This window comes from Ochotona princeps, chromosome 8 (assembly GCF_030435755.1).
Source record: "Ochotona princeps isolate mOchPri1 chromosome 8, mOchPri1.hap1, whole genome shotgun sequence".
Taxonomy (NCBI): Eukaryota; Metazoa; Chordata; class Mammalia; order Lagomorpha; family Ochotonidae; genus Ochotona; species Ochotona princeps.
Genome location: NC_080839.1, coordinates 45,149,627 through 45,172,336, shown reverse-complemented (window position 1 = coordinate 45,172,336; position 22,710 = coordinate 45,149,627). Strand labels below are relative to the sequence as shown.

At 45.1% G+C, this 22,710-nt stretch overlaps 1 protein-coding gene across 2 annotated transcripts in view; it reads left to right on the top strand.

Annotated features, from left to right (window-relative positions):
- The window catches only part of PAIP2B (poly(A) binding protein interacting protein 2B), a 37,615-nt gene extending 18,877 nt beyond the window's left edge, over positions 1 to 18,738 (top strand). For both annotated transcript variants that reach the window (XM_058667944.1, XM_004582808.2), the window contains exons 3-5: positions 11,722 to 11,870; positions 15,807 to 15,983; positions 17,805 to 18,738. In XM_058667944.1, coding sequence (XP_058523927.1) covers positions 11,722 to 11,870; positions 15,807 to 15,983; positions 17,805 to 17,861 — 383 coding nt within the window. In that variant the 3' untranslated portion in view covers positions 17,862 to 18,738. The remainder of the gene's footprint in view (positions 1 to 11,721; positions 11,871 to 15,806; positions 15,984 to 17,804) is intronic.
- Positions 18,739 to 22,710: the final 3,972 nt, after the last annotated feature.

The following is a 22,710-nucleotide window of genomic DNA, read 5'->3' as shown; positions in this document are numbered from 1 at the left end:
ATGGAGGCTGAAGCACCCAGGCGCCATACAGGAGTGCTGGTTCAAGTCCTGGCTCTCCTGCTTCTGATCCAGCTTCCTCCTGATCCATCCTGGGAGGCAGTGGACAATGACCAAAATGCTTTAGCTCCTAATACCCATGTGGGACACCCAGATGGAGTCCTGGCTCTTGGCTTTAGTCTGATCCAGCCCTGGCTGTTGCACACATTTAGAACGTGAGCCAGTGGATGCAAGATAGCTCTCACTTAAACTGTTTCACTGTGTTTCAAATAGATGGAAATAAATATTTTTTGATCGATAAATCGCCCAAAGGGGCATAATTTAAAAATAAGTGAAATTCAGCATTCTAGAAAGGATAGTTACTTAACATTGCTTGTTGAAGAGCTGATAGAGGAATCCTAAGTGTTATAAAAGACAAATTCTTGGGTTAGGAGATTTCCAAACTTTTATAGACTATTCCCAAAACAATTGAACAATGCTCAAATATATGAAGTAGGGGAAAAGGTAGGGAAGACTCTAGGCAGACTGTATTTAGGCATGTGTGATGACATTTCTGATACAGTGATGCATTTAGGCATGTGTAATTATTTTGCATTATGTGACAGTTTCATAGGCTCTGGGAATCCCCCACCCCTCCCCATGCCCTTCCCCTATGATGGATTCCTCCACCTTGTTGCAGTATTACAGTTCAAATTTAATCAAGATTCTTTCTTTGCAATCATATACCAAGCATAGAGTCCAGCAACTTATTGTCCAGATGAATTGAACAGTTTCTTGGGGAGACCATTTCTGGTCTGAAGGTAGAGCTGGCAGAATATCATCCCAATCAATTAAGAGCCCCCAACATAACATCAGCGGCAATTTACAACATTATGGAATTGGCATGGTTTTGAGTTACCAGTATGTTAAAAAAAAACGCAAGTTCTTAACCAATCCTATGATTAGCTCATTGACATTTCAATTTTAGTTTATATACAGGACTGGCTGCTATACACCTTAAAATGGCTATAGGGTACTATTCAGCTGTCTCGTGTCTATTTTCATTTTAGTATTTAGCCGTTTGTTGTGTTGAAGTCTAATTTTGCTGATCTTGGCAGATTTAAGGATAATCTAGACTGGCTTATAACTCTAACAAGACATTTGTCGACAATTAAGATGCAGAACATTTTGGGGTTTGTTTTTTTTTTTTTTTGGAGGGGTTTGCAGGGAAATCTTCAACACCATGGTGAGGAGTGAGTAATCTTTGTGTCCCACCCAGCAAGGCATGTGCAAATCCACTAGGCATGTGTAATGATATTTCTGATAATAGTGGGCAGCTGGGTGTTTGATCTAGTGGTTAAGATACTTCGTGGGACATCCCTATGCTGTATCAGACTCCCCGACTTTGAGCTTCACTTGCACTCCTGATGCCAGCTTCCTGCTAATTTGTACTTTGGGAGGCCCCAGTGATTGCTCAGGTAACTGGGTTCCCGTTCCCGTCACCTGGATTGGGTTCATAGTTCCTGCCTTCAGTGTGACCCAGCCCCAGTTACTAGGGGCGTGGGGGTGGGGGAGCAAATCAGCAGATGCAATCTCTATGTCTGCTTCTCAAACCAATACATAGATAAAAGCAAGTTGAATTCCCATCAACTCCATCTAAGACATATAGAGGCTTTGGGGTTTTTTTGTGAGAATGGAAATTTATACATACTGTATATATAATAATTTGCCCAGAGGACAGTGTAGTGACTTCACAAGCTAATTCTCACCCTGCAGCACCAACATTCTGTATGGATGCTGGTTCACATCCTGGCAACTCAGCTTCCCATCCAACTCCCTGCTTATGGCCTGGGAAATCAGTAGAGGATAATCCAAGGCCTTGGGACCCTGTACCCATGAGGGAGGCCCCAAGGAGGCTCCTGGCCCCTGGCTGTGGATCAGCTCAGCTCCAAATCTTGCAGCCATTTGGGGAGAACAAACCAGTGTATGGAAGATTTTTCTCTGTTTCTCCTTTTCTATGTAAAATTCTCCTTTCCAATTAAAAAAATACTTAATAATAATAATAATAATTTGCCCAGGGTGCATGGCACAGTTGCTTCTCAGGCTAATCCTTCACCTAAAGTGCCGGCATTCTTTATCATCTCTAGTTGGTGTACCAGCTGCTCCACTTCCCATCCAGCTCCCTGTTTGTGGCTTGGGGAAGTAGTAGAGGATGGCCCAAGTCCTTGGACCCCTACGCCCATGTGGAGATCCAGAAGAAGTACCTGGCCTTGAATCTTCCCAGCTCTGGCCATTATGGCCACTTGGAAAGTGAGGGAAGGAAGAACTCTCTCTGTCTTCCTCTCTCTCACTGTCCCTTTGAAATAAAAATAAACTCTTTAATTAATAAAAGATAAATGTGCATTTATTAAAAAAAAGAATTTCTAGAACAATGAGTATAGATAGCCAGTGATTTTTTTTTCCTAAGGACATTCACAAGACCAGTGTTTGTAGAACACCAATTTGGGAATTGCTGTTACAGGAATTAGGGTTATTGGGAATTATATTATTTTACATAGAGTTTGTCACTATGTTGAAAAAATTGTCCATAGTCTTCCATCTTTCTGTATGTTAGAAAAACCAGTAGCAAATGAACAAGCAAAAACAGATATTAATCCTTGCTTCAGGCTTAACAAATCAGAAAATCTGAAAGCTATAGGTGCGGAAAGCTTTCCAGTCATTCTGATTTACTCCTGAGACTAATAACCACTGAATTAGAATATGCCTGTCCTCCACTCACTACGCGGAGGGAAGTGTGGGCCAGGGACTCAACTGTGGCCATCATGAAGTTCAGTATTGTCTTTCTTTCCAAAGAAGAATCTGCATCCAGATTCAGATTCCATTTCATTAATAGAACAAATTTATAAGTCAATATAGGATATGAGTTAAGCACACAAGAAGCTAAATTATTCCACAAATATTAGTGTTATCTTAATCTGGCACATGAATTTCAGTTGGAAGATGCCTATCTTTGTAATTTACCTTTGTTATTAGTATTAGGAATCATATAAATGATATTTCTTTTTCCTTGACTTTCTGGTCAACTAATAAATTTTTAAATGCTATCAGCTTCTAATTGCAGGAAAATTCAGCTTTCTGTGTGCTTCACATGCCTTTTGACATTCTGTCAGCAGGCACTGATCTTGCATCAGATGGAAGAAAGCTGTTGGAGCGTTTGAGCATTGAAGTCTATACAAAAGCTTAGGGCAATTACTTGTTTTAAGATTCATGCAGCTTCTCAATGAGCAACTGAAATGAAAGTGTAGGGAACAAAGAAGTTCTAATTAGAGGTTTATCTGGAGCTAATTTCTAATTTTTTATATAATGTTTACATAGTTGATCAGGGTGTGAAGGATGGATTGAGGGTTATGGGAAAGTGTGTGAGACCATTGTTTCCAGATTTTCTTTTTTTCCCTCCTGTATCTGGGAGAAGGGGAAAATAAAGGGAGAAGCCACACCCAGCCTCCCAAGCACCTCAGTATCCGGGGATGGGGAACAGCCACCTGATATCATCCCAGGGCCCCAGTGTGGAGTATGCTCTGAGGGGTCTGCTTAAGTGGTTTTGATAGTTCTGAAATTATTTGTCTAGCTGATCCAAGGATGAGAAAATCCTTCCAAGGTCCATTACTTGACATAGTGCATCTTAGTCTCCATTTGCCCAGATATTTGCTGTCAACACTTGATGGGGTGGTTTTCCAGTTTGTTCTGCTCTCCTTCTGCTGTGGCACCAGATGTCCTTCACAGTGCCCAGTGGACTGTGAATCCTCCATATGAATCTGGGCATGTCGTCCACTACTGCATCTTTTTCACTGAGGAGGCCCAGCTTTCACACATGCACTGTAAGGTCAGATCACCAATCCTGAAATTCTCCTCGTGGTTGGAGTTCTGAGTCCAACAATTCATTTGGAGAGATCCCCAAAGACACCTCGTCTGAGGTGGTCCCAGACCTGACCCTTGTGCGTGCTGGCCTGTATGGGGTCTGGCTCAGTCTATCACTCACATCAGCCTACACACAATTGCAATTACTGGGTCAGTTCTGTCTCCATCCCCAGCTGTTACACAAACCAACAAATGCTTAGATCCAGACCAACCCATCCCACTACACACTTGGCCCTCACCTGCACCAGTGGGAACTGCAGTTTTATTTGGAGTGACCCCCAGAATCCCCCACCAGACCCACTCCAAGCGCTGGTTCCTGTGCTTGCCAGTATGTGCAATGGACTGGTCCAGTCTGTCCCACATCCCATTCAGCTCTCGTACACATCAATGGCTGTTGGAGCCTAGTTCAAGCCAACCGATTCCATTATCTAGCCCACACTCATGCCAGCAGGTGCCACTGCCTCTCCAGCCAGGTCCACCCCCAGCTGTGGTTCTCATGCTCATTAGTGGAAGCTGCAGCCCATCAGAGAGGTGCCCACAATTTCCCTACTGGGCCTGCCCCCATTCCCAGATTTTGCATTCTACAGGTGGTTCCACAGTCTAGCTTGGTAGGATTTGCCCCCATTCCCAGCACTTGCCAACACCTGATGCTGTGGCAAAGCCCAACCAGCCTGTACTTGCTCTGGCTCAAGCGTGCACCAGTGGATACAAGCATTTAGCTCAGCTTGGCTCTCCCCTAACCTAGTTCACTTGCAGGCCAATAGGTATTGTTGCCTTTCCCAGCCTGGTCTGACCCCAGTCCTAGTTCTCACACTCACCAGTGGGAGCAATGGGCCAGCAGGGAAGCATCCTGCACTGCCCCCTTGAAGGATCACACCCCTCCTCTGCATCTCATGTGTAGTGGTTGGTGCTGTGACCCAGTCTGGCATGTGTTCTTTGCCAGCGGGTATTGTAACCTGGCCTGGTGCAGTCTGCACCTGATTCCAACTTATGCTGCTGGGTGCTGCAGCCTAGCCCAGCCCAGCTATAAAAAAAATTATTGGGAGGATGGGAGATCAAAGAGAGAGAGTTTGTTTCTAACAGTTGGTTTGGCTGGATCCAAAGCCACAGCCAGGAGTCTCTCCAGGTCTCCCTTCTGACCTGAGGTATCACCCTGCTGGAGCCTGTATTGGTGGCAAGCTGGAATCAGAAGCTGGAGCCATGGTCCGTTGTGGGACATAGCCATCTTAACTGCTGGGCTGCATACTCACTCCTGTGTTAGCCTTTATCTCAACTTTTCTGTGAACAGTTTGAAGCCCTCTCAAGTTGCTTAAGTAGTGTGTGTGTGTGTGTGTGTGTTGTGTGTGTGTGTGTGTGTGTGTGTGTGTGTAATGGATCAGATTCCTCTCCACAGCTCTTCCCACTGTTGTGATTTCATGCTTAGCATACCGTGCCTAATTAGGATTTTGAATGATGGCAGTGTGCTCATCATTCAAACAACGAATACATAGGTATCCCTCTTGCCTCTCCCTAAGCTACACTATTAGTTGTCTCTTCCTCTGTGGTGGCAGTGTTTCCTCTGTTTCTGTCTCTCCCCAGCCATCTCCCACCTCCTGTCCTAGAGGTTTTCTGTGAACCTGCCCCAGACTTCCCAGTGTAAGGTAGTTTCTGTGGACTTCTCTCCCCTCCAGCCTCTGCCACTCCTGTCCTTTACAGCTAGACTCTCTGAAAGCATTATCTGATGATTTTCTGTCACCTGCGATTCATCCCAGCTTCATTTGGCTTTTATGCTCATTACTGTCTATGGGAACTGCTCTCTTTAAGGTCCACAGAGACCACCTTGGCCTTGAGTTAATGGATGCTCCTCAGCCTTCCTATCACTTGATCTTCCAGTTACCTGTATCATTCCCACTTTAGTGGGAATATATTTGTTTCCTGTGGTTGCTGTAACAAATGACCACAAATTGCCAGCTTTCACAGTTCTGGAGGCCAGAAACTGAAAGGTTTTGGCAGGGCCTCATTCCCTCTTGGAGGCTCCTAGGCAGAATCTGTTCTAAATAGTCTTCATAGGTCCCAGGGATTAGGATACGGATGTGGGCCTACCATTCAGCCCACTATACAAGGGTTCTGTATGCCCTTGATAATGCCATGCTGTTTGGGTTTCCTTCCAAGTCCTCTAGCTGCTGCTTATTCTTCCTTTTAAATTACCTTTTTAAAGATTTATAAAGAAAAGAAACAGAAGGAAAGATCTTCATCCACTGGTTCACTCCCCAAATGGCTACAGTGGCTGGAGCTGAACTGATCCAAAGCCAGGAACCAGAAGCTTCTTCAGCAGGGGTCCAAGGCCTTCAGCCATCCTCCACTACTTTCCCAGGCTACAACCAGGGAACTGGATCAGAAGTGGAATAGCCAGGACACAAACCAGTGACATACAGGATGCCAGTGCTTGAAGGTGGAGGATTAGCATGTTGAGCCGACCCCTCTAGCTTCTTTGAGGTCCCTTTTTCATATTCTCCTTCTCCTTTGCCTGACTTTTTAACATATTCATCTCAGAACTAGGTATTGGGTTTCTTCTCACTCTGCTTTACTCTTTCTGCCTAGGCAGCATCTTCTAGTCCCAGTTAGGTAAATGTGACCATTGCACCTTCCTGTAGTTAGCCAGACTCCTCCTCCTTGATGCAGAAAGCCAGTCTACTTCACATCACCATTTGAGTGTTTCCGAGGCATTGGCAAATGTGCCATATCCAAAATAGATTCATCACCCTTCTTACCTCTGTCATCATCCAAACAAGTTTGCCCTTTCTTCAGGGTTCCTCAGCTCACTGAATGACATTAACATCCACCCTGCTTCTTATACCAAAATTATCCTCAGTCTTTTCCTTACCCTGGCTCTCCCCGTCTAGTTTATTGCCCAAATTTCCTGAAATAACTGCTTAGTCTGCTGCTTCACTTACTGCCGTCATCTCGGTCCACCACTTTTTTCATTTGGGTGCTTTGCTGCTCTCCCTGCTGAGTTTTTCCAGTTCATTTTCTACATAGCAAGCCCAAGTGACCCCAGAATGTAAATGGAGACACGTCACTGTGCTGCCAAGAATTCCTTATAATGGCTTCCACTCGTTTTAAAAATAAGATCCAAAAATCCTTCATGTGATCCCCAGGGTTGTGTGTGATCTGGCTGCATCTGCCTCCCCAACCCGTTTCTCTCCCTGGTTATTCGCCAGCTATGTGCCGTCCTACTTTCCTGTAGTTCCGGAAGTTCCCTCCTGCCTCTGAGTCTGCACATGCTTTCCTCTCTCCTCCCTCGTGCTAGCTAACTAGTAGGCTGCAAGTATCAGGCAAAATACTGCTTGCCCAGGAAACCTTTTCCTAACTGTCCTAATTCTTGGATCAGCTCGAGTCCCCAAGCTACTTTCTGGTAACTCTTCTCTTCTGTTACAGCATGGTTCATGATTATTGCTTTGTATTTTCTTTGTCTCTGTCCTGAGAGAATGAAGTAAAACCTGGGCAAAAATTGTATATAAAGTACTCCATTTTACTAGTATCTTCCGTGATTTAGGAACATCACATGTCTTCCCTAGGACTTGCCAGTCTCTAGTGTAATCCCCCTTTTTTCTCCCAAAACTGAATTGAGGGGACACAGTAAGCACCAATTCGCCACCCTCACCCAGTAGGATCACAAACGAGGGTTGTTCTTGAACTAACTCCACAACATAGAAAGGTTGCTTAACTAATGCATGTGGAACTTTCTGTGGACTTACCATGGCACCATGTGAGGATTTTCTTTTTGTTGTTGTTTGTTTGTTTGTTTGTTTGTTTTTGAGAGTGAGAGCTCCCATCTATTTGGTTCACTTTCTATATGCCCCCAACAGCCTGGACGGGGTAGGCTGAAACAGGGAGTTGAAAACTCAATCCAGGTCTCCCACTGATTGGCAGAGGTCCAACTACTTGAATCATCACTACATGCTGCCTCCCAGGGTCCACATCAGCAGGAAACTGCAATTAGCAGAGCTGGTATCTGAAACCAGGTGATACCCAAGATATATAGGCATTTCTAACCATCAGCATTTTTGTCATAAACACCAGTTGAGCATCTCTAATTGACTGATGACCCTGTCTGTGGGAAGGTAGAACCAAATCCTATAGACTAAAGGCTCATTCCACCGGGCTGCCCCTCACAAGAAGTGCCAGTCACGAATCAGGGCTCTACAATTTCTATCCAACTGATCAGCTCCAGTTGGGGTTCCCACTACCCCCTCTTTGAATTTGATTAATTTGTTACAAAGGTTCACAAAACAGAAATAGATATTCCATCCAATGATTCATTTCCAGTCCCCCCTCCCCCCTGCCACCCCACAAATATCTGCAAAGGACCAGGATGGAGGATGTCATTGCCGGGAGCCAAGAATTCAGCCCAGTTCTGCCACAGGGTTGGCATGAATCCAACTACTTGAGCCTCACCTGATCCCTCTCAGAGTGCCCATTAGCAGGAAGCTGAAATCACAAGTGGAGTTGGGACCCTAATCCAGGCACATCAGTATGGGTTGCAGGCAGCCCACATGGCATCTTACATGCTTTGCTAAATGTCCACCCAGGAATGAGTAAGGAGATGCACTTGGGAGGGCAGTAGCAAACAACCTAGTTTCTTAGATCCCTCCTGTTCATGCAGAAGACCAAGATGGAGTTCCTGGCTTCAGCTACCATATGGGGGATGAACCAGCAGATGGAATATAATCTCTCTTTGTCTGTCTCTCTTTCATGTTTCTCTGTCACTTTACCTTTCAAATCGGTCAATCAATCAGTCTTGGAGGGGGGAGAAATTAAAGCCAGCAAAAATATTAAGCAAATATAATGGATAAAATACTTATCCTAGTTATAAATTTATGTGTACGTTATGAAAAATAAAAATTTCAACAATATGAAAGTTCTTCTAAAAGGTAAGGAAAGGATATATACCCTCATAACGAACTACTCTAGCAGGAAAGCTGCAAAATAAGAAATACAAATGCCCAGTAAGCATGGTAAGCCTACTTAAAATTAATGTAATTTAAATAAAATATATAATAAAATGCATTTTCTCTTATAAGATTGGCAGTGGTTTTAAACATATTCATGAATATGGGGATCAGGCACTTATACTACTGGTGGTAATTTAAGTTCTTTTTTTAAATGTTTACTTTTTAAAAATTAATTTAGAAGACAGACACAGGACATAGAGAAATATCTTTTGTCTGTTGATTTCCTGCCCAAAAAGTCCTGCAAAAGCTGACTAGAGTGAATAGGCCAAAATCAGTAAACCAGAACTCAGTCTAATCTCCCATGCGGGTGGCAGGGACCCAACTACCCAAGCCACAACCGGCTGCTTCCCAGGGTGTACACTGGCGGAAAGCAGAGCCAGAACTTGAAGGCATACACCCTGATATGGAGAGTGGACTCCCCAAGCAGCATCTTAGCTGTTATACCAAATGTCTGCCCCAAATGTCAATTCTACGACTGCATGGTAATCAGTCGGGTCTTGGAATAAAGAAGGAAAGAACATGCTCTCCAGTGTAGTTCTGTTTCCAGGAGATATCTTAGCAAAACACTTAAAAAGAAAAATACAAGGAATTTATCCAACCTTTATGGCATATAAGCATTAACAATACCCGAAAGACAGTATGACTATATTAACAGAAATGAGAGAAAGCAAATGACGGAGTATCACGTGTCCCATGGTTCTGTTCTGCTGAGAACGGGTGCTTGGGGATTGCGGGCATGTGTTTATATCTGCAGTGGGAACATCAGGAAGGCTGCACGCACCACATTATTAATCATTCTTAACTCTGAATGATTGGACACCAGCGAGTTTCATTCTCTTTCATTATGAATGCCATGAACATGTATTTGTGGGAGGCAGAACATGTTTTATAGAAAAACAGGCTTGAAATCAGAATAAGGAGCAGGTGCTTACATTGTTCATCAAGTGTGCACTTTCTTAGATTTATAGAAGAATTTGACAGCTTCCAATCCATAGAAATGATAACATTTGAGGAAATGGAAATGCTAATTACCCTGGTTTGATCATTATACATTGGGTCCATGTATTGAATTGTAATTAAGTACCCTATTAATACAAATATTATGTGAATTTAAAAATATGTTTTCTTTAAATATTAAAGAAGCTAGGGTGATGCTTTCATCTGAGAGGCTGAGAGGCTGAGAGAGAGAGAGAGAGAGAGAGAGCTTTCATCCATCCTTGGCTCACTTCCCAGCTCTCTTTGCAGCGGCAGGGTCTGGGCTGCTTCGGGTCTGTGTCAAGTCTGAGTGGAGACCTGAGAGCTGAATCCAGGCCTCCCCTCGGAGTGGCAGAGGTCTAACTACCTGAGCTGTCGGCTGCTGTGCAGTAACTGCCTGAGCTGTCGGCTGCTCTGCAGTAACTGCCTGAGCTGGAAGCTGGAATCGGGAGCACAGCCACGACCTGAACCAAGACACTTAGGTATGGGATGTAACCTTTCCAGCCAGTGTCTTAGGCTAAATGCTGTGCCTGTGATGATCTTGATCAGACTCTAAGGCTTCAGGTATTTGGTATGGGAGCAATAGTACCCTCTTATATGCCACTTCACTTGTCTGCAGAGACTGAGCCTAAACTTGTTTTTTTTTTTCACTCCTAAAGAATTATTCATCTGGGCTGATGCCATTGAATAGCAGGCTAATCCTCCAGCTGCAGCACTGGCACCCCATATGGGCACCAGTTTCTAGTCCCAGCTGTTCCATGTCTGATCCAGCTCCCTGCCTATGACCTGGAAAAGCAATGGAGGATGGCCCCAAAGCCTTGGGATCCTTCACCCACATGGGAGACCTTGAAGAAGCTCCCGGCTTCATATCAGCTAGCTCAAGTGGTTGCAGCCATTTGGGAGTGAGCAGTGGAGGGAAGATTCTCTTTTTTCTCTTTCCTTCTTTCTCTATTCCCCTATGTGTGTGTGTCTCTTCTTATCTGTAACTCTGCCTCTCAAATAAAAATAAATAAATGAGTGAAAGAATTATACATGTAGAGAGCGAACATTTGGAACAGCAAGGAAGCCACTGCTTAGGACACCCACATCCCATTTTAGAGTGCCAGGTAGGTTTGAGTCTCACCTCTGCTGTTGATTCCAGCTTCCTACTAATTTGCACCGCAGGAGACAGCAGATGATGGCTCACCTACGTGGACCTCTGCCCCCTTTTGCAGGAGACGTGGATTGCTTCTGAGCTCCTGGCTTCAGCCCAGTGAGGGCATTTGGGAAGTAATCATCAGATGGGAGAACTTGTCTCTCATGTTGTCTCTGCCTTTCAAATAAATATTAGAAGGAGAAGGAGAAGGAGAAAATTTGCACGTCTATGTAGTTATTTGCTGCAGGATATGGATGATTTTTTTTAAAGATTTATGTATTTTTATTGGAAAGTCAGATTTACAGAGAGAAAGATCATCCACTGATTCACTCCCAAAGTAGCCACAGAGCTGAGCCGATTCAAAGCCAGGAGCCAGGAACTTCTTCCAGGTCTCCTACGTGGGTACAGGGTCCCAAGATTTTGGGCCATCCTCACCTGCTTTCCCAGGCCACAAGAAGGGAGCTGGATGGATGTGGAGCAGCCAGAACACAATCTGGCACCCATATGGGATCCTAGCACATACAAAGTTATGCCTTTGGCCAATAGGCTACTGCATCAGGCCCAGATGTGGTTGGTTTGATAACAGTTTCAAACTAACAGTTTCTGTTTATGTATAGTTAAAAATCTTTAATTCAGAACTGTAGATGTGTACAGAAGAATCTGGATGTTACAAGTTTATGTTTTCTTTATGTTCATTTTATTCTTTGTTTTGCTTCTGTTTAGGTTGTATCATAATGAATGGGTCCAGTATGGCAAATACATCACCCAATGTAAAATCCAAAGAGGATCAGGAATTAAATGGGCATGACGAGAAGGAAAACCCATTTGCAGAGTACATGTGGATGGAGAATGAAGAGGATTTCAATAGACAGGTAAGGAAAGAAGTAGGAGGCTAATGAGGTATGCAAATCAACAGCTTTAATATTTTACACTCAGTCTGACAAAAGAAATGAGTACAGTTGGCTTTAGAATAACTTGAAAATATGTAGAAGGCCCCTGCACCCACATGGGAGACTGGAAGAAGCCCCTGGATCCCACCCAGCTTTGGACCAGCCTAGTTCTGCTCATTTTGGCCATTTGGGGAATGATCCAGTGGATGAAAGATAATTCTCTCTAGCTCTCTCTTTCTCTCTCTGTAACTCTGACTTTGAAGTTAAATAAGTCTTTAAAAAGCAGCTGGAAGGATCAGCATTGTGGTACACTGGATTAGGCCACCCTGTCATGCTGGTATCCCATTTGAGTACCATTTCAAATCCTAGCTGATCCATTGCCAATTCAGCTCATTACTAAGGTACCTGGGAAGGCAGCAGAAAATGGCCTAAGTACTTGGACCTCTGCCACCCATGTGGAATACTAGGTTGGAGTTCCAGGCTTCTGGCTTCAGCCTGGTCCAGCCCTGGCCATTGTGACCTTTTGGGAAGTGAACCTGCATATTTAAGATCTTTCTCTCCTTCCCCTTTCCCCTTTTCTTCTTTCTCTGTAACTCAGCCTTTCAAATGAATAAATCTTTTTTTTTTTTTTACTTTTTTTTTATTATTTATTATTTTTACTTCATTAATTACATTGTATTATGTGACACAGTTACATAGGTACTTGGGTTCTCCCCACCCCTCCCCAAACCCTCCCGCCATGGTGGATTCCTCCACCTTGTTGCATAACCACAGCTCAAGTTCAGTTGAGATTCCCCCATTGCAAGCATATACCAAACATAGAGTCCAGCATCTTATTGTCCAGTCAAGTTCAACGGCTTCTTAGGTATACCCTCTCTGGTCTGAAGACAGAGCCAGCAGAGTATCATCCCAGTCAATTGAAAGCTCCAACATACCATCAGCAAAAATTTACATCATTATGGAATTAATTGACATAGTAATGAGTAACCAATATGTTAAAAGTAAATGCGAGTTCCCAGCCACCTTCTGTGACCACCTCACTTACACTTCAATTTTAGTTTATACACAACATGTAACGTTCATAACATAACATGTTATACATAACATCATATCATCTTAAATTAAGGCAAACATGTGGTATTTAACCTTTTGGGATTGACTCATTTCTCTTAGCATTATGGTTTCCAGTTTGGCCCATTTGGCCACAAAGAATAAATCTTAATGTTTTAAAGATTTATGTATTTTTATTGGAAAGTCAGATTTATGGAGAAGAGAGACAAAGATCTTCCAACCGCTGGTTCACTCCCCAAATGGCTGCAATGATCAGAACAGAGCTGATCCGAAGCCAGGAGATGGGAGATTCCTTCTCCCACATAGGTAGAGGGTTCCAAGGCTTTGGGCCATCCTCTACTGCTTTCCCAGGCTGCAAGCAAGGAGCTAAGTAGAAAATGGCACAGCCAAGACATAAACTGGCATCCATATTGGGTCCCAGTGCTTGCAAAGTGAGGATTAGCCAATTGAGCCATCACACTAGACCTAAAATAAACAAATCTTATAAATAAAAATCAGCATAGATATATTAAAAAATGTCTGACTGTCAAGATTAAGGGTGACTTTTTTCTCTCCAATTTATCTTTCTTATTTCTAAATTCCCACCTCTTATAAAGAAAATAGATTACTTTTAGGATAAAGGAAATAGATACACATGTGAAGGCTTTAAGAGAAAAATGTCTGAAGTAAAATGCTTCAGAGGGCCCAGTGGTGTGGCCTAGCGCCTAAAGTCCTCACCTTGAACGCGCCAGGATCCCATATGGATGCCTGTTCTAATCCTGGCCACCCTACTTCCCATGTAGTTCCCTGCTTGTGGAAAGAAGTTCCTGGAAAGAAGTTCCTGGCTCCTGGCTTCAGATCGGCGCAGCTCTGGCTGTTGTGGCTGCTTGGGGAGTGAATCATTGGATGGAAGATCTTTTTCTCTGTCTCTCCTCCTCTCTGTGTATCTAACTTTGCAATAATAATAAGCAAATCTTTAAAAGAAAATGTTTCAGAAAGGAAACACATCAAAGAATAACGAGAGAAAACAGCAGTGAATGTTAAACATCAAATCATGTTCAATCCCATTCCTGAAATTATTTTGTTCTTGTAATTTTAAATACTTCATAACTATCTGAATTACTTGATATCAAAAAAAGTTACTAATTGTAATGTCAGTGCTGTTCTAAGTCCTACTTGTGTAGCTTTTTTCCCCTCAATTTTGGACTAGTCTGGGTGATTTTTTTTTCTTGACCACCTTTCTGATGGTGGCGCTAGTGAGCTGTGCAAATGTCCTCAGGCCATCTGCCAAGCAGGAATGGCTAAATGTGATACTGGAAGCCCATCAAAGACCTCAGTAGAACCACACATTTTTCTTTTTCCTTTTTTCTAATTTTTAAATTTTCTATATGCATATTTGTGAGGACTTTTTCAAGATTTATTCTTTTATTTGAAAGGCAGCTACAGAGAGGAGGAACAGAGACAGAGGTCTTCTATCAGCTGGTTTGCTCTCCAAATGGCTGCAGCAGCTGGAGGGAATTTTTTCTGGGTCCCTCATGTGGGTGTCAGAGACCCAAACACCCAGGTCAGATCATTGTCCGCTTCTTTCCCAGGCAGAGTAGAGCTACATCTGACGTGCAGCAGCCGGGACTTGAACCAGCACCCTAATGGGGTGCTGATGTTGCACTTGGCAGCTTTCCTGCTACAGTATAAGACCTGCCCCCAAGACATACTCTATTGTCTGCAAAGATGTGCAAAACATCCTGGGTCCCTACTCTTTCAGTTTAGGACAGTATTTAAGAAATGCGGAATTCTCAGTATTCATCTGTTTCTTCTTGTTTGAACAGAATGCTACACAGATGACATAGGTTTCTAGTGGTGTGCCAGGATGTGCTCTTTATATATGTCTCATGCTGAGGGTCTCAGCACCAGAGAAACTAGCCAGGAACTGAGAGTTGATTTTGATTTAATTCCTACTGCCCAGGTTATGGGTAGTTCTATACTTCCTGCCCTTTTTTACACTTCTTATAAAATGGGAAATTTAAGATAGCTTCCTGGGCTGGCTGTTTTGGTGCATTGGATTAAGCCACCACTTGGAATACCTGCATCCCATATTGAAATGCCTGGTATGAGTCTGGCTACTGTTTCCAAAGCAGCCGCCTACTGATGCATTTTGGAAGGCAGCAGATCTTGGCTTAAGAGCTTGGGTACCCACCATCAAATCTGGCTTGACTGGAATCCAGGTTGGCTTTGGCTTGGTCCAGCCCTGTTGGAGGCATCTGGGAGAGTGAACCAGTGGATGGATGAGCTCTGTGTGCAGGTCTCTGAGAGAAGAGACAGAAAGAGATTTTTCATTGGTTCACTCCCTAATGGCCTCAACAGCCAGCGCTGGCTTGGTCCAAATCCCAGAGCTTCTCCTGGGTCTCCCACGTGGGTGCAGGGTTCCAAGTCCTTGGATATTTCTCTGCTGCCTTCCAGGCCATTGGTAGAGAGCTGCATTGGAACTGAAGCATCCAGGACATAAGCCGTGCCTATATGAGATGCTGACACCGCAGGTGGAGGGTTAGCTTATTATACCACCACATTGGCCTGACAAGGTCATTCTTGACTGCGGAGTAGTAACTTGAAAAGAAATAGGGGGCCTGACGTGATAGTGTGGTGGTTAAAGTCCTCGCTTTGCATGTGCTGGGATCCCGTATGGTCGCCGGTTCTTATCCCAATGGCCCTGCTTCCCATCCAGCTCCCTGCTTGTGGCCTGGCAAAGTACAAAAATAAAATGAAATGAATTATAAAAATAAATCTTTTTAAAAAAAGAAGAAAAGAGATAGGGGGAAACACTAGAAGGTCTCACAGGGCCTCTGAGTCGGAGCTGCTCCTCTTGCTTGCTAGGTGGAAGAGGAATTGCAAGAACAAGACTTTTTGGATCGCTGCTTCCAGGAGATGCTGGATGAAGAAGACCAAGACTGGTTCATTCCATCCCGAGACCTGCCCCAGGCCATGGGACAGCTGCAACAGCAGCTCAACGGGTTGTCAGTCAGCGATGACTGTGACTCTGAAGATATCTTGGTAAGACCCACATGTTATTTCTCATGTGACAGCAGGAAAAGCTTGCAGGATATGGAGTTGTGACCCCTTTCTGACCTCCTGGACTCTCCGAGCTGCTGTTTCCCATGCAACACAGAGGCTGTGATGGGTGCATATAGTGAAGTCATGTGGTTCCTCGTAAAATACCATGAGAACATTGCTGGTAGCTTTTCAAAATAGAATTGTGAGTAAGGATATAAGTATGAACCCCAAAGAAGGCCAATGTCAACTCATCAGTTGCTCCTGTCCTATTTTATTGCCGCCCACATCTACACTTAATAAACAAAATCATGTAGTTCTGAATGATTCTGTTTTAAAATTGCTCAGGTTAAGGGGGTTTTAGCCCAACAGTTAGAGTACCCACCCACATTCCCCACTGGAGTGCCTGCATTCAGTTCTCAGCTCTGGCTCCTAACTCAAGCTTCCCACCAATATGTAACCCTGGGATGCAATGACGGTGTCTTTTGCCAGCCATGTAGGGTATCTGGATTGTGCTTCTGGCGCAAGCTACAGTCATTCCTGGAGCAAACCAGTGGATGAGAGCTCTTTCTCTCTGCCCCCTCTACCTTACCCTCTATGTGTCTCAAACAAATAACAACAAAAATGTATGCCCTGCTCATTTTGGAAGGAATGTATTTCTAAAGAATCGCTCACTTATTTGAAAGATAGAATAACAGAGCAAGAGCAACAGAAAGAGATCTTGCATCTACAGATTCACTTCTCCAATGCCCAAAGTAGCCTGGTCTGAGCCATTCTGGAGCCAGAAGCTAGAAACTCCATGCTTGTCTTTTTTTTTTTTTTTTTTATTAAAGATTTATTCAGTTTATTACAAAGTCAGATATACAGAGAGGAGGAGAGACAGAGAGGAAGATCTTCCATCCGATGATTCACTCCCCAAGTGAGCCGCAACGGGCCGGTGCGCACCGATCCCATGCCGGGAACCAGGAACCTCCTCCAGGTCTCCCACGCGGGTGCAGGGTCCCAAAGCATTGGGCCGTCCTTGACTGCTCTCCCAGGCCACAAGCAGGGAGCTGGATGGGAAGTGGAGCTGCCGGGATCCCGGGGCTTTGAAGGTGAGGACTTTAGCCGCTAGGCCACGCTGCTGGGCCCATGCTGGTCTTTAACATGGGTCAGGGGCCCACATCCTTAGACCTTCTCCCGCTGCCTTCCAAGGTGCATTAGCAGGGAGTTGGATCAGAAGCAGAGCAACTGGGACTCCAGCCAGCACTCTGATATGGAACGTAGCTCCATAAGCCAGGTTTAGCCATTTGTACCACAGCACCAGCCCCAGAAATGTATTTCTGAGAGACCATTTTCCCCTTACAATTAGAAGATCAGGTAAGTTCATTCCCTGCCACAATGCAATGGGCAGACTGATTTTAAATGACTTGGTTGGGAGTGATTGTGCCCTGCACTCTGCCAAGGTTTTGAATACTCAGAATAGGTAACCAAAGGGAGGACAGAAAGAGAGTGTGGTAACACAGCAACTTTGATGGAAGACCCTTATTTTCAAGTTAAGGTACTTAGTGAATTCAAAAGGTCTCCTCAAAGTGGTACTTGCAAGTCTCTAAAGAGACCACCACAAAGGGAGCAGGAATGTCGAGAATATCAAGCAGGAAGGAGTATGCAAGCTGATCGGGGCTTAGTGTATCAGGAGCTGATGAGAACAGCCTGTGTTACAGGGAACTTGAATTCTCTCTACAAGCCTAAGGGGAAGGTACTGATAACAATGGGAATGGGAAGAAAGTGGGATTCAAAGTGCAGGTCACTTGGGAATTTTGTATCTCTTGGTTTTCATTTCAGAGTAAAAGCAACCTGAATCCAGATGCCAAGGAGTTCATTCCGGGAGTGAAGTACTGAGGCGGCAGAGTGAATGCTGGAGGAGCACTTGTCTGTCCCGCCTCCGGGGGCAGCACTGGAGACTAAGGGTGGGTGGGCAAGGGGTGTGTGGCCAGGGGAATCGCATGACCGCTCAGCACGGTTGTGTGGGGTTGGGCATCTGCCCTGCTCAGTCTTACTCTACGCACCTCGGAGCAGTTCTCTTTGTTCTACTGACTTTGATTTGGAGCAGTTTCATGGTTTTTCTAAAATGTTTTTTTTTTAAACTTAAGCTCATTTGTGTTAAGGAAATTGCAGTCTTTGTTCATCAGGAATGTTCTGCTGCGTATGTGTAAGCAAAATTAGCTGACCAAGAAAAACTGAATGTTTAAGCAATGCCCTCCTCTCACCTCTGTCTACATACCAGGGGCAGTGGACACCTGGAGGGCTACCTGTGGAGCCTGACCAGTAGGCAGCAAAGAGGGCAAGGGGACGAAACAGATGATGCAAGCCATGCCAGCAGGCTCGGCACCCTGGGCCCTGGGATCTCCCACCATGAATTGGAATTGCCACTGACCCCACACAGTGCGTGAGAAAACAGAGTAGTTAACTTACAGGAGCTCTGAAGGTGGCTGGTGGAAGGAGCGGCCATGATAGTGATGCGCAGTAATTCCTTTAGTTACTGTTGACCTTTGCTGAAGCCTGTTTTTCCAGCCGCCATCAGGCTCATCATTTAAAAGGCAAAAGCACACAGGCTCCTTTGCTGGCTCTTCCTGTCTGCACTCCACCTCGGCCCTACTCTGCTTTTAGGATGTTTTTACCACAGGCATACAAAAGGTCTGCCGTCCTGGCCACCAACTGGAACCTAGAAAGGCATCCTTTCTCTTGGTAGTTGCATCTTAAATTTATTTGGACCATGTTGGGTTTTTTGGTTTGTTTTTTTGTTTTGGGGGGGTTTTTTTTTTAGCCCATCAACGCTTAGTCTTCCTGGTGTCTTAATTCCCTCTGTCAGGTTTCTGCACTTTTTCAAGGAAATACATTTTTCAGACACAAGCAAGAAGCTCAGTTCAGTTTGGATGCATCTCCCTGCCTTACTGGATTTCCCTAGAGGAACTCGGAAATAACCTGGGGGAGCAGATCCTACTTAATTGATAACTGTTTACCAGGCCCTCTAGGGTGTTTTCAGCTCTTAGCAAATTTGCTGTTTCCTGGTGAGTAGCTTTGTGAAGGTTTGGGGTTGGACCCTCTGCCTTTCCTGGTGGGGGAAGGCACCAGGGCAGTCTGCACGTGTGGAGATGTAGGTGGGAGTGTCAGATGTAAGACAGAGGGTCCAGGCGTGGCCACGCTGCCAGGGCAAGGGAGTGTGGAGGCCATGTATGAAGTGGTTTCCATGTGACTGCTACTGTGCTGTGCAAGAGGCCTGTGAAGAAAAGACCAGGCTTAACTTAAAGTTGGTATGAATTCAGGATGTGCATGTGGGCCGGAGGCTGGCAGGAAAGGATGAGGGCCTGGAAAGCTGAAGAACTTTGTGTGAGCTCTCTTGTTGACTACACAAGCAGCCTTGAGCTAACACAAGATAGAAGACGCACACCCATATCCCTCTTCCTCCTTTGCATCTGTAGGAGGTCCACATTTCAGGGATGGCCTTTTGTGTTAGGTCGTGTGTTACAGGAGAGGAGCTCAGTGAGCTCGGGTTATCAGACACACACATTGATTCCCCAAGCCTCTGCTCTAGAGATTGAAACCGGGTGGGCCATGCACAAGGATATGTCTCTCTTCTGCTTCAGTTGGGCTTCTTGTCTGTAAGGATGCGAGATAGGAGTATGTAACAGAGGCACCCTCTCTTCCTAGACTGCACTTCCTCTTCACTTTCCATTTGCCTGTCAGTGACATGAGGCTATGGAAATATGTCAGGATTGCAGAAAGCTGGGAGTACCTCTGTCACAAGCAGCCCCATGTACCCGCGTTTCATAGCCAGACTCCATTTCTACATCCTAAACATTGGCTTTTCTGACAGTGGGTTTGGCTGCACTGCAGGGAACCATCCAGGAGACTCGCTTTTCCCTCCGCAGTGCTGGTCCACGGTGGGAGGCAGTCTTTGGCATGGTTTCACAGGGTGTAGAGGGTCAAGACTTGGTGTGGATGGAAGCTGAGGGCTAGTGCTTGCAGTCCTGTTCAGACCCTGAGAGTGCTGGTTCCAGGAGCACTAAGGTGGTCCCTGTGTTAATGTGTTCTAAGGGGTTGCATCGCCACTTAACTTTATGTTGGGAGGTTGCAGCACTGTTGTCCCCAGATGACAGGCCAGCTCCAATTAGTTTGCCAGCAGATTAGCTGAAAAAAACCATGGGTCTTGGAGCTTTCCTGGGGAGAGGCTGGGAACCTCTGTCTCAGAAGTTTCCTCACGGGACAGATTCTGGGAGCGAACCATGCCAGGTGCCTTTATTACCACTTAAGGATGAGGCTTGTATTTGTAAATAATAATTTTGATGTTGAGGTCAGGCAACTTCCCGGATCAAGTGTTTTCTCTTTTTTAGCAACTGGAAGTTTGGAGGATTTGTATAGAAATAGCATGTCTTCACCAGTTGCCCATCTGGCTGGTCCCAGTGTTAGTCATGGTTAATGTCTGCTTATTTTCGTTATTGTGGTTATATATTAGACTCTAACTCCAAGATGGAAAGAACTTATGTCCTAAGGAAAGAAAAAGTAGAGGAATGCCCTTTCCATTTTTCTAGGCCTTTGAACTACAGCAGAAAATATGGCCTAGGCCTAGCCCATTTCTGACAATTGTTGGGCTTGGGGAATTCAGACAGCATGGAACCCAGAAGGATAAGACACAGGCCGGGCCTTTGCAGCTTCTTGGATTTCCCAAGTCAGAACAGCATGGGTCTCCTTGTTTACAATGGCTTACAAATAAATGTTGCTGGTGAAATATTAAGCAGCATTTTCCAAAGGTTTGTTGCTATCATATCCATTTTGTCTCGAGTTTGGAGGGTTGGGAGGTAAGGAAGGCAGAGGCACTTCACCCATCAGTGAGGAAAGCAGGGTAAAAAAGACAGCTTCAGCCAGCAGCCTCTAGAAGCCTCCTTCTCTAGCCTTTGGGCTGCGTGATCCCCTTGTAGACAGTCAGCCACCCACATTCCTGTGCCAGATCACCTCTCCTCCAAACTGGATACCTGGAGGGAGCAGGCCACCTTCCATAAGGGCCCTGCAGTGGCACTGAGGTGTGGAGTTTGGGGGTGGAGCTTCAGAAATGCCTACCTGCTGAGTAAGACTCTACCCCCAATCCCTCTCCTCTGAGCAGAGGGTGGAGGGAGCAGGGGCACCTTGACCTCTTACCTTCGCCTGCAGATCCAGTGAGTCGTTTCACCCCTGGTTGCCTGTAGAGGCGGTGAACCCTGCTGGTACATGTTGTACCCGTTGAGACAGGGAGCTCTGCTGGAACATGCTGTACACAGAGGACCTCCTGCAGCCCCTGCTGTGCTTGCTGCCTTGTGAATGCCTGCGACAGAATTGGTTGCAGTTCGGAGTCTTTTTTTTCCTCCTGCGCTTGCATCTCCCTTATTGATGTTGGTGGTGGTGACAGGGACTGCTAAGCAGGAAGCCCACCTTAGGAGACTCAAGTTTTCTGGACACTGCTTAACTTTGCACCTTGCAGCCCAACCCACTCCTGCTGTTCTCCATCAGTCTGTTTTTAGGGGAGGTCATGGGAATAGAACAGCTGGGTACACTGATTGGTCTACTGGACAGCAGCTGAGGGAGTCATTCCCAGGGAGCTGAAAAGGGACAACTGCCCCATCTGTATTTGGAAAGAAAAAGCTGCCTAGATTTGTTGCTAAGATGCTCACCTCTGAGATGTGCTGAACTTTTCCCTGATCCTACCTTCTGACTGACTGCCTTTTATTTTAAAATAACAAATAGTCTAACTATTTAATAGCAATAAAGTTTGTTAAATACTCTACAGTTCCTAAAATAATTTGCTCTACAACAATGACATGCTTCACTTGGGCGTCAGCACTAAGCAGTAACTGTGTGCTGTTGCTCAGGAGCCTCCACACGTCTAGTTGATATGTGAAAAGTGCCCTGAAAGGCAAGGAGGGCTGTGTTTTTAAGCAACTTTGTTGAGGTGTATCTTCCACATGGTCAGATTCATCCATTTCCAGTGCATCTTCCAGGGATCACAGTGACTTTCCCCAGTGGTACAGCCATGACCATCACTCAGTCTAACAGTGTTTCTATCTTGGTAAGATCCTTCGTGCTCAGTTACATCCCTGGATGCTCCCAGATGTATTTGCTGACCCTATACATTTGCCTTTTCCCTATCAATGGAACCCTACAGTCTGTGATCTCATTTCTAATCTTTTCGCTCAGCTTAACATCTTTGTAATCTACCCAAACCTAAAAGATGTTTAGGTAGTTTGTACCATTTACTACTGAGCAGCATTCCACTGAGGGGCCACACTTAGCCTGTACACAGCCTTCTGAACATGGATTTCAACTTCCTGTGATCTACACAAAGTCCTCTGGGTGCAGGAACTTGTAGGGAAGCCACTGTGCATCAGGGAGCACTACTTACCAGACCCAGCTTTGTCATTGGAAGCTATACAGAAACTGAAATACTAGACATTTTTCTAATTCTGCAACTAATTTATTTATTTATTTTTTTAAAGATTTATTCATTTTATTACAAAGTCAGATATACACAGAGGAGGAGAGACAGAGAGGAAGATCCTCCGTCCGATGATTCACTCCCCAAGTGAGCAGCAAAGGGCCGATGCGCGCCGATCCGAAGCCGGGAACCCGGAACCTCCTCCGGGTCTCCCACGCGGGTGCAGTGTCCCAATGCATTGGGCCGTCCTCAACTGCCTTCCCAGGCCACAAGCAGGGAGCTGGA